The 17,255-nt window shown below is 40.1% G+C and overlaps 1 protein-coding gene across 15 annotated transcripts in view; it reads right to left on the bottom strand.

The window, feature by feature from the left end:
• ppip5k2 (diphosphoinositol pentakisphosphate kinase 2) overlaps positions 1-17,255 on the bottom strand; it is a 103,278-nt gene that overhangs the window by 11,788 nt on the left and 74,235 nt on the right. For 6 of the 15 annotated variants that reach the window (XM_062484399.1, XM_062484401.1, XM_062484402.1 and 3 more), the window contains exons 19-27: positions 16,166-16,389; positions 15,473-15,600; positions 15,267-15,381; positions 15,016-15,123; positions 14,821-14,943; positions 5,924-6,091; positions 3,075-3,116; positions 2,736-2,909; positions 201-276 (exon numbers count right to left, since the gene is read on the bottom strand). In XM_062484399.1, coding sequence (XP_062340383.1) covers positions 201-276; positions 2,736-2,909; positions 3,075-3,116; positions 5,924-6,091; positions 14,821-14,943; positions 15,016-15,123; positions 15,267-15,381; positions 15,473-15,600; positions 16,166-16,389 — 1,158 coding nt within the window. The remainder of the gene's footprint in view (positions 1-200; positions 277-2,735; positions 2,910-3,074; positions 3,117-5,923; positions 6,092-14,820; positions 14,944-15,015; positions 15,124-15,266; positions 15,382-15,472; positions 15,601-16,165; positions 16,390-17,255) is intronic. The other 9 variants (XM_062484400.1, XM_062484413.1, XM_062484414.1 and 6 more) reach the window with 4 other exon arrangements.

Genomic DNA, 17,255 nt, shown 5'->3' with positions numbered 1-17,255 from the left:
TTATACAAAACAAACTGAATAAACATCACTATCCTGATATACTTTAAGATGAAGTGGGGAATACAGAAGTTCTGCTTTAAAAGTTTTTCTAAATGCAAATGTTACACAATTAAAATACAGTATAAAATTTAAAGACATTCCTGACATGTTTTTCATAATAGTATATGAAATGTTATAGAATTTTTTTTTTTTATGCTTACCTATTCCTGTTGTTAACTTGTGTTCAGAGTGTAGTCTACCTGGTCTTTGAACATGGGCATTATTCTCTGACAAAACCTATAGGAAAAAATACCATATGAATGTTATAATTTATTACTGAGCCCAAAAGGGTGGGCATCCACAACTTGAACAAAAATTTGCATATTTTCAGGACAAACAAATGTTAATATGCAGCACTGGGAAATGTTAGTGCACATGGCAAAGAGGACGGAGACAGATGGATCATGCAACATCTCCATGGCCAAGGATACCATTCCAGTTAACAGGTCGGCAATTAAAAATCACATGGCAGGTGAAGAGATTGCAGGGGATGGAGACATGGCAACAGTTTGAAAAACAACAGGTGTCAACAGTCAGGGTGCACAACTTCAAGAAAGATTCACATTTACACCTGTGTCAAAACTGGAAAAAAATAAGAGAGGTTAAGGGTTCTCATTTTCCCATTGGAGATATTAATATTTGTGCAAAGACAAAACCAAGATGGTTTTGTAGAGGGATGGACATCAGTATCCAGGGCTGGGCTGGGACTGAAAGGTTATGATAAGTGGATGCCTGATGGTGGAAGCACAACACCATGAGCACATTATGAGCCCACTCTCACACCTCATACCTGAGGGGCAAGGTAAATACCTTGACCCAGCCTCCCCTCGGTGGCAAACTACACAAACCAAATGGTACCGACCTCCATTAAATCAGCTCTTGTTCTAGTATCTTTGCTAATATATAAATAGTCAGACAGTGTCCCTACCATAGGTCATTGTATGTCATCATGGATTTAATTAAAGGTGCTATCTGAGCTAGAGTTTGTTACTTTGAAATTGCAGTCAAATTGTAATATTTCATAATAACCCTACGGACCACATACAAGTCTTAATACTACTTCTCCATCTCATGTGGTGAATGCTGTAACAGATCCAGAATCCAAAAGTGTATTGATGTTATTCTGACAATAAAAGTTGGAAAAATCAACAAGCACTTGTTGTAAAGACATGCTACTGCCCCCACACATACCGCCATGTATTATGCACCTTTAACTCTGTCACATGTAGTCTGTCTGCAAAAACAAGTACTTTCAAAGCTATGACTTAATAATTGTATGGTTTAAAATCTACTTATAAACATACTTCCTTAGGCCGGCGCCCGGAACGGCTTCAGATTTTGTATACACTTTGACTGCTAAAGGTCACATGGCAGGATCTATGTTTATGTAACATGTCACCTCATTCTCTTCATTGCAGTTTTGTGGTTTATTTTCTTCAACTACTTTAATTAAAATGATGGCTTACTATAAGGTAAGCCATCATTTTATTGCACCATCAAGTACACACAAGTCTCAAGTTGTCTTGTCCTATTCACTTAAAAAGCAAATGCAGTCCCCAAAAAATGGAAAGTGTGACCACAGTCTTGATCGTTTTTATTATGTAATCAACTAATCCAGAAAGTATTTATGACATTAAAAACTATTTGTTTCTTTTTTGAAAATGGGGTGAGAAATGTAGTGAAAATAGACTTGCCTACATTTCTTAACAGTGTTAAGTTGCACACAAGCAGGAATGGGCCTGTACCTAGTACTTAAGAGATACAAGCAGCAGACGACATTGCAGACATCCCTTCAAATAGATAATCTCCCAACTTAAAAATCCCCATGATCACTCCAAATCGCCCAAAACGACAAAAATCTCAATCGACATTAAAACTTAGCAAATCGCAAAGGACAGCTAATATTTGTTTCAGCAGATGAATATAAAGAATGGCATTGTTTTTATGTATGAGCACATTAACATTAAACTATGTACACAAGTCGATTCTAAAAAAATTAAATAATTTAACCAGACTTTTAACAGGGTGATATAAATGTATATGACATAAATAATAACAACCATAATGGAAGAGTTCACATAAAGATGAGGAAAAAAAACTAACTTACTCACTAGTATAAAACTGAAGTGCATCAAACAAAATATAATTCAACTGAATCGTACTTTGTAAACGCAAAATTCAATTTCAAAAAGCAATTTCAAAGGAGGGGTCAGATGGCTGAGCGGTTAGGGAGTCGGGCTAGTAATCAGAAGGTTGTTGGTTCGATTCCCGGCCGTGCCAAATGACGTTGTGTCCTTGGGCAAGGCACTTCACCCTACTTGCCTTGGGGGGAATGTCCCTGTACTTACTGTAAGTCGCTCTGGATAAGAGCGTCTGCTAAATGACTAAATGTAAAATTAACTGAATTTGATGAACCCAGGGAAGGAGGCCTAGACCTAGTGCATCCATAGCAACTATTAGAATTTCAAACATAATTACTATGAATCCAATAAACTACAGACATACCAGGATTTAAAGTTATAGAAAAGACAAAGGTAAAGTGTTGTAAGGAAGATTTCTTTTTTTATTGCTTCTTTACATTAATCTGCTGATTAGGTGTCCTTGTTGACTGCCGCAGTGTTCTCATGTGCGCATGACCAAAACGAGCACTAATCTGTTTTTGTGTGTGAATATAATGAATTAAAATATGTAAAAACCTGTTGCCATGAGCCAAAAATACTGGATGTGAAAGCCAGTGATTTGGGGGAGACAGGGGAGGAAGTTATTTGGTCCCCTGATCTGCGTCTTCGACGCCCAGTACCAACACCACAGGTGTAATGAAGCCAGGTACCAATAGAGTCAGGGCTAGACACACTCAGGGGGCTCTCTTCCTGGAAGTGAGAGAGGGGGCAAAAACAGCACAGTCATGCAACATTACAGAAAAGAACAATACAGCATACATAGATATGTACATGTCCCCATCAATTCCATTAACATTCCCAAGTGCGCCTTTTTTTCAGGAGAGGAGTTGCGTATATAAAAATGTATAGTCATACTTTGCCAGGTGCGGTCTTGTTAAAGTCTGCCTGCAATGGGGACTAAAGGAAAGCAAAACACACAAAAAAGGAAAAAATAAAAATGTATTCTCAGTGTTAACTGTCCATTGGCGGAGTATGTTGATTTAGAGATTAATTATAAGGTACTGGCACAAATTGGTTGATTATATCAAGTTGATTTGCACATTTAAAAGTAAATAGCAACCGTAGCCAAGTGGCTTGTGTGCACACACACCTGTAAAATGTCACAAGTTATGTTGTTATGTTCATACAATGCACATTTAACAAAATGGTACCTATCAAATTTGAATGTAAAGATACACTGATCAGCCATAACATTATGACCACTGACAGGTAAAGTGAATAACATTGATTATCTCGTTATCATGGCACCTGTCAGTGCATGGGATATTAGGCATGAAAGTGAACACAGGAAAAATGGTCAAGCATAAGGATTAGAGCGACTTTGACAAGGGCCAAATTGTGATGGCTAGGTCAGAACATCTCCAAAACTGCAGCTCTTGTGGGGTTCCTGGTCTGCAGTGGTCAGTACCTATCAAAAGTGGTCCAAGGAAGGAAAAGCAGTGATCCAGCGACAGGGTCATGGGCGGCCAAGGCTTATTGATGCACGTGGGGAACCAAAGCTGTTGCGTATGGGCCTGAGTAGCTGCAGACCAGTCAGGGTACCCATCCTGACCCCTGTCCATTGCCAAAAGTGTCTACAATGGGTTTGTAAGCATCAGACCTGGACCACGGAGCAATAGAAAAAGGTGGCTTGGTCTGATGAATCACGTTTTCTTTTACATCACGTGGATGGCCGGGTGCGTGTGCGTCACTTACTAGGGGAACACATGGCACCAGGATGCACTATGGGAAGAAGGCAAGCCGGCTGAGGCAGTGTGATGCTTTGGGAAATGTTCCGCTGGGAAACCTTGGGTCCTGCCATTCATTACTTTGACACCTACCACCTACCTAAGCATTATTGCAGACCATATACAAACACTTTCATGGAAACTGTGTTTCCTGATGGCAGTGGCATCTTTTAGCAGGATAGTCCTCCCTGCCACAAAGATGGTTCAGGAATGGTTTGAGGAACACAACAAGTTCAAGATGTTGATTTGGCCTCCAAATTCCCCAGATCTCAATCCAATCAAGCTGTGGGATGTGCTGGACAAAAAAGTCTGATCCAAAGAGACCCAACCTCACAACTTACAGGACTTAAGGATCTGCTGCTAACATATTTGTGCCAGATACAACAGCACACCTTCAGAGGTCTGGTGGAGTCCATGCCTCAAAAGGATGCCTCAACAGGTCAGGGCTGTTTTGGCAGCATAAATGGGGACCTTCACAATATTAGGCAGGTGGTCATAATATTATGGCTGATCTGTGTATTTCTTCCACTAATTCCACCATTGTTTCATTTAATTCCTCTTTTCAACTGAATACCTAAAACTGACAACTCTTCAGATAAAAGTACAAAATACACAAAGCAAAATAGTTCCATAGTGAATTGCATACTATTAGAGTTCTCTAATAGTATGCAATTCACTATGAATTAGTGATGTCAATCTACTGTACAGTTGTACAGTAGATTTACATCACACTAGAGGCTTCACATGCTGTCTATTGTCAGATTTCTGATCAAAAATTAAATGTAGCATTTGAAGGTACATGCAATGTGAGGGTGTGACTTTTTAGTATATTACTGGTATGGCAATGATAATTAGAGGGTAGATAATGGAGTTGGACAAATATTTAATATACAAGATAAATATATAGTCATAATAGTCAGCTGGAAATGCACCATTATTGCACCAAATGTTTTTTGGACAGTGTAGAAATGTTTTCATAGACATTAACAAAACCATCCCTATTGCATTCTGTTGAATTAAGTGTCTGACAACAGAACTTTGAGAATGTCAGGGGGCCATGGTAGTACTATAAAATTCCTTATTTATTCAAACCAAACAATTGTTTTGTTTAGCAGTTAGACATAAATCATATTCTTTATAAACTATTATGAAATCACCGTTATTCCCCCCAAAATAACGGGGGTCAGATGGCTGAGAGGTTAGGGAGTCGGGCTATTAATCAGAAGGTTGTTGGTTCGATTCCCGGCCGTGCCAAATGACGTTGTGTCCTTGGGCAAGGCACTTCACCCTACGTGCCTAGGGGAGAATGTCCCAGTACTTACTGTAAGTCGCTCTGGATAAGAGCGCCTGCTAAATGACTAAATGTAAATAAACAGTGCCATAATAGACCACAAGCCTGTGAAAAATTATATGACAAGCATAGGTGTGGTATAAATACAGTACAATAAGATTGCATGTCTGTTTATACTGGACCTTTTTCTAATGTGTTGGCAACTACTGCACTTCAGAGTCATTTCACCACGACAATAACCCTAACCCAAGAGTGAACTTTGTCTCCCTTAAAAGACAACCAAAACATCACAAAACCCCTGAACAACCTGTGGAGTGCATATTTTTTAGCTTATTGACAATGCTGCTTAACTACATCCACGTTTCTTCATGGAAATGACAAACAAATCCGGCATCACCAATATACGGTGATTGTGAACTCACCAAGTCCTTCAGAATTACTTGACACATAAGCTTTAGCTCCTGCTTAAGTCCCCTAACTCTGCATCTAACATTAATCAAGGCCATGATGAGTTGCTGATTGAATAAATAAAACATGGTGCTGGGCCGGAAGAAACGCTCGGCAATCATAAATGACAATCATAAATGAACAATTTATGGCTCCCAACAATGACCAAACAGTTTCAACCTAAAATTGAATAATTACACTAACCTACAAAGTCACACAGACATGAAGGGGTCACTTACTTCCACAGAACCAATCTTTTTGGAGCGTGGCAAGGGGGATTTTCTGTGGATGTAGATTGGGTCTGAGACCATGGGTCGAAACATCATTAGGGCCCGATCCGGTTCATCGCGCCTGGCACCACCTGACTCTTCGTCGCTGTCGTTCTGAGACTTCTTGGAGCCCTCATTCTTATAAAAAATAAATCATAAAAGGATATGGTATTTATATTGTACTAGAATAAAGTGCTTGTGATGCAGTCGATGATTAAGATGCCAGTGAAACACACAAATACAGATTTGAACAGTAGATAGTGCACAGTGCCCGTGATAAAATTGGTGGCACGCACACACAGATTCCTGGAATTATAGATAGGGCACAGTGCCCGCAATGATGTCGGTGACACACACATTTCTGAAATTATAGATTGGCCGTGATGCAACTAGTAATGACAGTTCTCAGTGGCTTTGGTATATTTCTCAGATCACAATTGAGATTCTCTTTCATCTCTGACGTACTTGTTCAACCTCTACATCATCTATTCTAGACACTTACGCACATCATAAAAGCAATTTCTCATTATTTTAAACATATTGCCAATGCTCTTAACCCTAGTCGAGTGAGTTATTTTCCCGAAACGGATAGCAACGCTACTACCATGTTAGTGTTACTTGTTAGCCTTCTATTTAGTACATTCTGAAGCCATACATCACATACCGTAAATCCTCAAATAGTGTCCGGCGCTTTTATTTACATAGGCTGCACAGCGCACCGGCCTGTATTTGGGGCAGGCTTGTATTAGGGGCAGGCCTTTATTTCTTACTTACCGGTATCTTCTGTTATAGAATTGTATTATTTAAATAAAATAATGGGCATAATTACAGTAGGCTAATATCATTCATTGCATATGCGTTCAGCACTTCCTGCAACCATTTACCGATAGGCTACCGGTAGAATGAAACCGGTAGACCTATAGCTAATCAACTTTCTGGAGACTAACCATTTAGAAATTAATCAGTAATAAACCAGTGTCAGTCTTAAGATACATCGTTAATTGCAGATATTTTCCAATGTTCTCAATTACAATCAAGAAAGTCAAAAATTTCACTCGGCCAAAAAAAAAGTTTATCGCGTATAGCGCTTTATTTGCAGTGTCAACGTAACAATAAATATCTGGTCCTGTCAAAGGACAGCAATCACAGAACGAACAGGAGACAACCCAAATTGAACCAAATGGCCAGGACTTAGACTAGGTCTATCATATTACACAACTACCAAATTCATCAGCAACATCTGAATGGGCATATAGCCATTAAGCTACGGTCAAATGGAGCAAACAAACTCCGAACTAAATGGACCTTGCAAAATAGGCCTACATCTAAACATAATACTTAGGTCTACATCCAAAGCTCACCAGTAATGAGGAAACATTTGTACAGCTATTCGGCGTCCCCCTCAACACCCTCTTCCCCATCCTCATCATCGAGAACAACAAGTTCATTATTAAGCAGCTCCTCTTTGTCGTTCTCCTCATCCTGGGCTACTTGCGTGCGGTTCTCCTCCCCCCGCTGCCGGAGCTGCGCCAGCGCATCCCTACCAGCGGCGCATGGCTGTCCCGCTTTGAAGCAATGGATGAGATCATCTTCACTCCCGTCATCTTTCAGTGTCAGTCCACAAACTTTGAAGGACTTTCGGATCATGTCCTTGTCCAGCTTCTCCCAGGCAGCGACTACCCAGTTCACGAGCAGGTGGCGGGCAGGGGCTCTCATGTTACCTCCAGCAGTATATTCTTTATCTGAGTCCCCGGCCATCCATAAATCATACGCCTCGTGTAGACTCTGCTTGAACGGCTGGTTCCACATAACATCTGGGGCTAGGATGTACTTAGTGCAGCCGCCAGGGATAACTGCAGTTGTGACATTATAGCCACATTTGAGTTCAGCCTTAGTGGCGGCGCTGATGTGGCATCGATATGCATCCCAGGCTAGGAGCCGTGGGGTGAAACTGAATTTCCCGACGACTGACTGTAGCCAGTCTGATGTCAGGCTGTCGTTCATCCAGCCATTCGCTGAAGTTGCAATCACAGCGCTTACTTTCTGTTGTTGCATTCGAGCCACTTCACGCACAGCCCCTTTGAAAACGATGTACGGCTTAAGTTTGGTACCATCGGCCTTGGCAGCCAGGATCACTGTGAGATGGCTCTTCTCATGCCCTGTAGTTTTTAAAGCCACGCTTTTGGCCCCTCGCTTATCCACCGTTGTGGACGACAGCATATCAAACCAGACTGCTGTTTCGTCCATGGCAATTATGTCTCTCTCCATAATATTTTTGGAGGCGATTACTTTTCCCACGTAGTCAATGTAGGAAACCAGCTTTTCAACCACCTGGTCTGGGTCTTTCTGAGACACCGTTGTACGTCTCCTTACTGAAAACCCATTGCGCTCCAGAAATCTCTGGAGCCAGCCCCTGCTTGCCACGAAGCTACAGTCTCCACTGTCCCTCACGGAGGGAAATATTTCCAAAGCTTTATTTTGTATCATCTTTCTAGTTACCCTAGAATGCCTATCGCGGACTGAAAAAATCCATTCGACCAGGCTGGTCTCCATATCCAGGCTAACCTTTTTCCTACCTCCACCTGCTAGTCGGGCTCTGTTCTTTTTGGTCGCATTGAATTCATTCTTCTGCTTCTTCCAATATCGAATTTGTTTTGGGTCTATATTAAACTCCTTCGCTATATTAAACTCCTTCGCTTTCTCCCTTTTCTCCCGAATGTTCTTCTGCGAACTTTAAAACCTTCTCTTTGAATTGTATGTCGAATTTTCGCCTTGGCGCCATAGTGCACTGCTTTATTATCTCTTTGAAAAAAGTAGCCTAGCCAACTAAAACGTTAAAGATAAACAACAGTAGGCTACGATACGTGCATTTAGGCTAAACAATAACAAATTCGCCTAGTAGGCCTACGTGGTAAAATGTATTTTTTTATTGGCAACAGTCCATGAAATTAGCCAATAACATTAAACATAAGGAGAACATGTATTTATGAAATATTACTTTAACATTTTTTTTTTTTTTTTTACCCCCGGCCTGTATTTGGGGCCCGGCCTTTATTTGTCCGTATAGACCACGCCCCCGGCTACTATCTGAAGCCCGGCCTTTAATTGAATCCCGGTCTTTATTTGAGGATTTACGGTATTTGTGACGCTACTCCTTAAAACAGGGTACTCAATTAGAAACTCAAAAGGTAATGGTTTATTTTTCTGGCCCTTACCTCAGAGTTCTGTGTAGGGCTGGGCGATATTTTTTTTACATCGATTTATCGAAGTAATGACTTCCCTCAACAAACTTATCGTAACATTAATTCATTTTCAATAATATCGATAATGTCGATAGAGAATAATTAAGAACAGCAGTCCATTTCATTTCTGTGATGCAGCAGGAAGTTGCGGAGAAATGGTAGCCTACGTGCACTAAAATATACTGAGCACCTCAAGTGGAAAATTAGTCTTATTGCCGAAAACAGTGCCAGCGATAACTATGGAGAGGGAGCAACTTCCAATGAAGAAATTATTTATAAAAATGGTTGGTCTTCTTCAGTTATTTGGAAGTGGTTTGGCTTTTTGAAATCCGACAAAGAAGACAATGTTCGGTGCAAATTGTGTAGTAAACAGTGGCTACCAAGTCTGGTAATACGACAAACCTTTTTCACCACCTGAAGCAAAATCCCTCGTTGGAACATGCAGAAAGTGTGAGTTTGCGCCAAGGTATTGATAAAACGCAAGGTTTTAAAAAGCTTAACCCTTACTTGACCCCAGGGACGTGCTCCCTGGCCGCAAACATTTCTCTCACACCGTGCTGCCTAAACTTTTTTCAATGTAGGGAAAAAGTTGAGGAAGAGACTTTTTTTGCTACTAATACGGATCTGTGGTCTGTCGTCTTAATTATCGTTATCGAATGGAAATTAGTGGTGGGCATAGATAAAAAAAATTAAATCTAGATTAATCTCACTGTAATCTTGGCGTTAATCTAGATTAATCTAGATTAAAATGGCTCATTTTAGTTCCGCCGAAGGCATTCAGAATATGTGTGCTACGCAAATAATGACTAAAAGTAAGTCTTTGAGAACGGGTTTCTCAAGCCAGGTGGCGCATTAGACCAGGAGCCCATCTCCTGTTTCCAAAATGCATCACAAACTGCTTGAGAAAGCTGTTCTACTATGATAATTGGTGATGAAAATAAATTATGTTCAATAAGATGTACTTGTGTTTATTAACTGTTTATTAGATTAGTTAGCTTGGCTGATAGAGCTGTGCTGACGGGCTTGCCTCGGTTGCACTCAAACATCGTAGTTTGACGACGACTCTTCCCCTGGCCTACATCAGTGCTTGGCCCGGCATCTTCCGCATTAGCTAAGGGATGCTTTGCGTTTAGGTGGTATTTGAGACTGGAATAACTCCTACAGTAAAGTAATTCCGCATAGCACAAGGTGCAAACAACCTTAGTCTTGTCGAGGTTTCCATTGGGAAGCTTCTTAAAAATACATTTTCCCTGAAGCAAACCAGGCGGCTTCATAGCTACATCCATGTTAGCACGTCACGTTTGATGTGATAATTTCATACACAAGGCATACACACAGGTTTGAAGTTTGGTTCTCGCCCCCTACAGTGCAATTCGGCTAGGTATACATCCGCGCTAAAATATCAAGGTGAAAGTCATCATAGCTTGCGTAGTATAGACCCAGCTCTCAACCCAACTTTGAGAATAGATTAACCGCGATATTTTTTTTGTCGCCGATAAGAGTCGCAGCGCGTTAACGGCCCACCACTAATGGAAATATAAAGATCTATATTGATAATGTTTTACCCATATCGCCCAGCCCTAGTTCTGGGGGTAATTTTGTTCAAAGTGTCTATGCTTTGTATCGTTTAGTGACGTTTCACGTCGATTTTACAGTTACACGTACAAGCGGCTTATAGTCCGGTTTTAGAACAAAAAAGTGGCTTCTTTCAAGATCTCTACTGACCGTGCAGCTAATTTTATGCTCAACACTTGAACGGGGGCTTATTACTTGAAAGAGGAATTATTTACTGTTTTCTCAGTTACACTAACGGGGCTTGGAAATACAGTGACTTGCTAAAGTAGGCAAATGGCTAGTAGAACATAACATTTCATAGTCATTTCAGTTAATCAAACAGCTGCAAACCCAGTGAAATGCTATAGGCTAGGCTAGCTAGCAAAATAACGCTAGCATCGCTAACAACATTACTAATTCAAGTTTGGTAGTCTAACCAAGCTCTTTGTAAGTTCGTTTTAGATATAATTGTATATTATAGTGTGGACAATAATACACGGACGCGGTCTCTTTTCATAACTTGTATTTTACCACTGCTCTTCTTGACATCACCATTCGAACAGCCCTCACTGATTTCACGTAATGCTTTCAGCATCAAGCCTACGGCAACTCCCGAGGGTCAAAACACCCTTGTCCGTGGTCACATAGAAAGGTCTGCAACAGAAGGCTATCCTCAGGATTTGCAAGCTAGCTAAACGTATAATATATCTAAATAATTTTAGACATAACAATGGATTCTGCCACTAAATGAGTGACTTGGATTTATTTCTGGAGATACTATCCACAACCGAAGTGTGTTACACAATGCTATAAGATCGCCTATACTCGTGCATTGCTCTTGGTACCCAGAATGCCCTGCGGCAAGCTGAAAAGCTACTAAGTTAAGGGCATTAGCTTAGTTAAATAAGCATTGTTTGGAGTTCTATTGTTGTGTTCGTTCTGTTTTGATATGTGTAATGCTATGGTCTATAGTTTAGATAATTTGAGTGTTCACCCTGATTGGGAATGTTGTCTAGTTAGATAGCTATCCAAGCTGTCCGTCGCCATAGCATCAACGTACAAGTGATCATTACAGTGCGTTCACACTGCAGCGATGCGAGCGACAAAATGTTTTCAATTCATTAGCTATGGAGCCAGGCGAATCGCTTGCGTGGTGCATTGTGGGTAGTGACGCAATCGAGTTGAGAATTTCTCAACTATATGCACAAGGAGCGATTTTCGCTAGCGATGGCCAATCGGAGTGTTTACTTGTTTCTGCAGCGACGCGATCTGCAGCGACGCGCCTGGAAGCGCCTCTTTTTTCTTTCGGCGCCCCATTTGATGTTATCAAATGGGGCCGACCACACTGGCTGCGAAGCGCCGCGATTGACTGCGATCTGCAGCGATCGTTTCGGCAGCTGGTCGAATTTTTCCGTGCGACGCTTGCGAAATCGGCTGCAGGATGATAAAATACACAATATACACATAAATATTGATATATTAGAATAAAAAAACATGTTAATAAGATTTTACTCCATTAATTGTAGACTACGGTGAACATTTGTAAAGTTGTAGACTTTATAATTACACAATGTTGGTAACGAACGTCCTTTACATGTGGTTACCCTGATAAAAACGAATGAAAATAAACGGATTGATCCGTTGAGCTAGCATGCCCGTGGTTGTTTTGTTTGTTTGAGAGAAACGAGTTGTCACGTGTTGCACACAACACACACGCAGACATAGCCTACCGAGAGAGAACCCCCAAGTCGATTTCTAAAATCAGCATCAAATGAATTCTCGAAGTTGAAAAGCACAGGGAGTTGTTGTATGTCAGCAACAATTTTACAAGGACAACGTAGATAAGGATCAATGCTGGGATATAGCCAATGCCATGTTTATGTACCATGTCAGCGTAAAGGAAAGCTCAGAGTAGCTGAAAGGCTTGGTGACCGGCGCGGAGAAATGCGCGTCTGGTGTGAACAGATTTTGCTCAGTCGTAGCCGATCGTGGCGCTGCGCGGCGTGTCCAGGCGCTTCGCAGGCAGTGTGTCCCAGGCGTAACGTAGCAACCATGGTTAACATTTCTAGCTTTCTAGGTTTCAAGGTGGAGGAGAAACTAATCGTTTGTGTGGCTGCTTACCCAGTCCTGTACGATACATAGCTGTAATCGTATAGAGATGTTAATAAAAAAACGATGCATGGCGCAAGGTTGCCGAAGTTGTTGGTGCTTGTAGTTTTCAAATTCAGTCACATAACGTAACTTCGTTCTGTGGTAACTACTGTAGCTAGCTAGCTAGCCTGGCTGGAACTCCCTATCGTATCGACAGATTAGCAGAGACTTTGAGTAATATAATGAAACGTTTTTTACACATGTCAACGTGTATGTCTATTAAACAGTTTTGTATTTTGTATACAAGTTGTATTTTGATCGATGTTGCGAGTATGTAAACCCAAGTCTGCACACTTGGCCATGACAACTACAACAGTGACTTTAGAGAACTACATTCTACATTAATATGTTTGAAACGCCCCCGAGCGTGGTGAACTGTGGGAAGGCGAGCGATGGCAAGCGATTCGCGTCGCTGCAGTGTGAACGTACTGTAAGTCAGCATTGGGCCACGCAATGGTAACATTGTTTTTTAATAAGTGCGGCTCGTACTCCAGTGCGGTTTATACTCTGATTTACAAACACAAAGTGCTCATTCTGAGGGGGTGTCCCATACAATAAAGAAGTATATTAAAGTATACTATAAGTATACTATATGGATATTTTAAGTATGCTTTGAAAATAGTTCACTTGATATACTTTTAAGAAGTATGCTTAGAAACAGAAAATTTTATACATTTCTTCTGGAGTAGGATGTACGTTTTCTATTATTATACAGCAAAAACAGTCAAAATAGTACATTACAGGTTACATTTTTTAGATCCATCTCATTCTAATTATTCATGTCTATGAAAATCTATTATGCATTGCACATTGAATCTTTTTTGGTACTGAAGCTGTAACCTTAATTACTGCCAAAACATTCTGAAGCCCTATAATCTTATACTAATAATTATCAATTACAGTATTAATGGAAAAAACTAAAAAGCTACTTGAGAAAGAAGCAAACAGAAGGGTTGCATTATGCATTTGAAGGTTATACTGTCAAACTGACTGAAGAACGAAATAACGACGTGAAAAAATGAAGATAGCGTGGCTCATTGGCTGGTCAATTCCCATGATGCAAGGCGGTAAATAGTGTTAAAATGTGCTGATAAGTTTGCTGTTTGTTCGAAATACAAATGTAACTTCATGAATTTAGTTTTTTAAATGTGTCTGTTTAGAATGTAGTGTTTTGTTGCGTGGTCATTGTTGTGGGGGTTTACCATTGTAACCAGTGTTGGGAAAGTTCACTTTCTACATGAACTAGTTCAGTTCATAGTTCACAAATTTTAGTTCATAACTCAAAATTTTGAACTAAGTTCACAGCTCCAAAAAATGATCGACAAGTTCAGTTCTTTTTTTCAATATGTTGCGGGCTATAATTTTTCTAAATTATTTAGGAAGTATACTTGATGAACTGAAAGTGCACTACACAGGCTACTTTACAGTATTCAAAAGTAAACCTTGAAATACACTATAAGTGTACTTCAAAGTGTACTAAATGACCTAAAAAAGTGGGCCAATTCAGTTTACTTAGTACAAAAATAGTATATAAATAAGTACAAAAATAGTATATAAATAAGTACACTGCTAGTATACGTTAAGTAACATGATAATAGTATACTTTTTATACTAAGTATACTTACAAAATAAACTTGAAGTATACTTATTTTTTGTAAGGGGCGGCTTGTACACGATGCAGTTTATTTACCGTAAAATACGGTAGCCGCTGGTTTCATGACAAAGTATGTGTCACAGTCCAAGGAATTTTTGTGGCTCACTGTATATCCAGTAAGTACATTCTCTGTAACTGGGGTCATACATCAATTTGTTTAACAGCCTAATGAAGCAGCATTTGCAACTGCATGGCTGGTGAATGCTAACAAAGAACCTTGTATATCCAATAGCAACTCCTGCTTGCTGTCACTGAAGAGTACTGACCCTCACCTCTCGAGATGCTGGTCTGTAGCCGAAGCCAGAGGGCAAGTTCTTGTCATCCTCACAGCCCTTGGCCCCTGGACTGAAATGTAGCTCCACATGGAATCTTTCCTCAGACGAGGGGTCCTGCAGTTATAGGACTTGCTTTAGCACCGTGTTCCAAATAAATGCAAGCACACACTGAGGTTACAACCTTACCTTGTTAGGGTCCTCGTAAAGCATGATTACAATCTGGGTCATGTAGTTCAATTCACTGACGACTTTGAGGTAATCCATGGCTCTCTTCCATTGGTCATCTTTGGTCTCCTGTAAGAGAAAAAAACTCAAATTGATCTCTTAAAAATGTCAGTACAAAAAGGAATAGATATGAGTCATCATTTGTTGTGGATTGACCATATTGTATTTCACACAAATTGTGATGAAAAATGTAGCTGCAGCTCAGTACTGACGTCACAGAGGGCTCCATAGCGGAGGATGGAGAGCAGAGAGTGAACATGGCTCTCACTGGTGAAGTACAGTCTCGTCCGCACATGTCTCTCCGGTGACATTACTCCACGGGAGTATCTGAGTATACGCAGAGGGTATAAATGAGCATAAGCCCACAAGGCAGGGCCAGTCCCAACATAGCAAATACAAGTATGTGTGTTTTTCTTACACCGGGTGCAGTTTGTTGACAGTGTCATCATCTTGTGTCCTCTGGAGGTCAGAGCGGATCTTGCGAATAAGGGGAGTGCAATAGCCTTGGGCAATATCCAGTTTCTCAGGCTGGGAAATACCATATTCCTTATTGGGTGGAAGAATTTGTTTTAAGAAGCGTCACAGCTATTGCCAACTGAAGGAATACATGAACATTTCAAACTGACCACTACGCTCAATTACAATTAGTGATTCATTTATGTACCTTATATCAGTCCTTCTCCCCTCATAAGTAACACATCGGCCAGGAACAAGGATCCGCAAAGACTCAGGGGTAGCAGCAAAGACACTGATGTATAGTCTAACACCATTGTCTAAAGCTTGCCAATTTTAAGGTATCTTTCTATTTGATTAACTAAATTAATCATGGATCCATCATGTGGGTAGAATAATTGCATATTGTTTATGATTCCTTTCAAATGTAAGAAATTCCTCCCGACACATCCTATTGACAAAACCATAACTTACTCTGTTGCAAAATGTGCTGAATCTACCCAAATGCACCTAAGGTGACATGAAAAATATAAAATGCCCAGAGAATTATCCATTTGACAGTTTATTTACACAGGGGCGAGAGAATAATCTTGCCAATTCCAAACAAATTATCCCTGCAATTATTGCATTCCATTTATGGATATGCAATTCCACTAACCTGTGGGATAACGATGTCAGCCAGGGCCTTTGAGAGGCGGTAGATCTCCATGGTGTGGTCCAACTTTAGGGAGCTGTTGTGCTGAACGTCATACTTAATGCAGTCGTAGATGTCTGGGATCTTGCTGATGTTGTAGCGTCCGTTCTTCATCTTGAAGTCTTTCTCCAGCTTGGCCCAGCGCCGCAGCATCAGCTCCAAGGTTTCGCTGTGGTAAAGCTGGATGTCTGGACAGTATAAAAGCAGGAAAGTTAGAGGGATGTGCTGAAAATTGGAATGTTTTTGGAAATGTGTACACTTACAGTAACTGTACGTCATTTTAATCCTGTTATAAATGTGTTTCCCATACATTGATTATGATACGAATGTTTTATTTTGTCATGTTAAACAGTAAAAAAATAAATAAATATGTAGATTTGTTATATAAATTGACCGCCACAAATGTATATATTTGTTATTATTATTTATATTTTTTTACTGTTTAACATGGCAAAAAAACCATTAGGATCATAATTCTCTGCACAAATGTGTCCAAAAAAGATACATTCAAGTTAAATATAATAATAATCATAGTTAAATACATTAGACAAATATAACAATATGAGTCCAACGTAACGTCTATATTATGTATAGCTCCAAAAACGATTTAGCGCTCAAATTAATGCAAAGAAATGTCTTGTTTGTATTACCGTATTTCTGCGAATAAACGCCGCCCTCAAATAAACGCCGCCCTCAAATAAACGCCGCACCAAAAATAAACATTGTGTAATAAACGCCGCCCTCGAATAAACGCTGCACCAAACAAATCTGAAAACTGTTATTTAATTGGTTAAATTCAACCCCAGTATTTATTAAACATGTACATAACTTTCTTCACAGCTTTCTGTTTGAAAGCTACACGTGTATGAAGGTTTCGGCATGCCGCTTCAAATTTCTACACAATGTAGAGCACTTGTATTTGAGACAGTTGTACTACCAATGCACACCTAATTGATAGCCAATGAGAAAGGTATTTGCCGCACTCAGACAAACAAAGAATAGACAAGGAGGTCAGCTGTAGTAAATGAAACCTGTGTTTTTAGCTGCATGATTC

The sequence above is a fragment of the Osmerus eperlanus genome, chromosome 18, assembly GCF_963692335.1.
Source record: "Osmerus eperlanus chromosome 18, fOsmEpe2.1, whole genome shotgun sequence".
NCBI lineage: Eukaryota > Metazoa > Chordata > Actinopteri > Osmeriformes > Osmeridae > Osmerus > Osmerus eperlanus.
The sequence above is the reverse complement of the archived record's forward strand: the minus strand, read 5'-3'. Positions and strand labels throughout refer to the sequence as shown.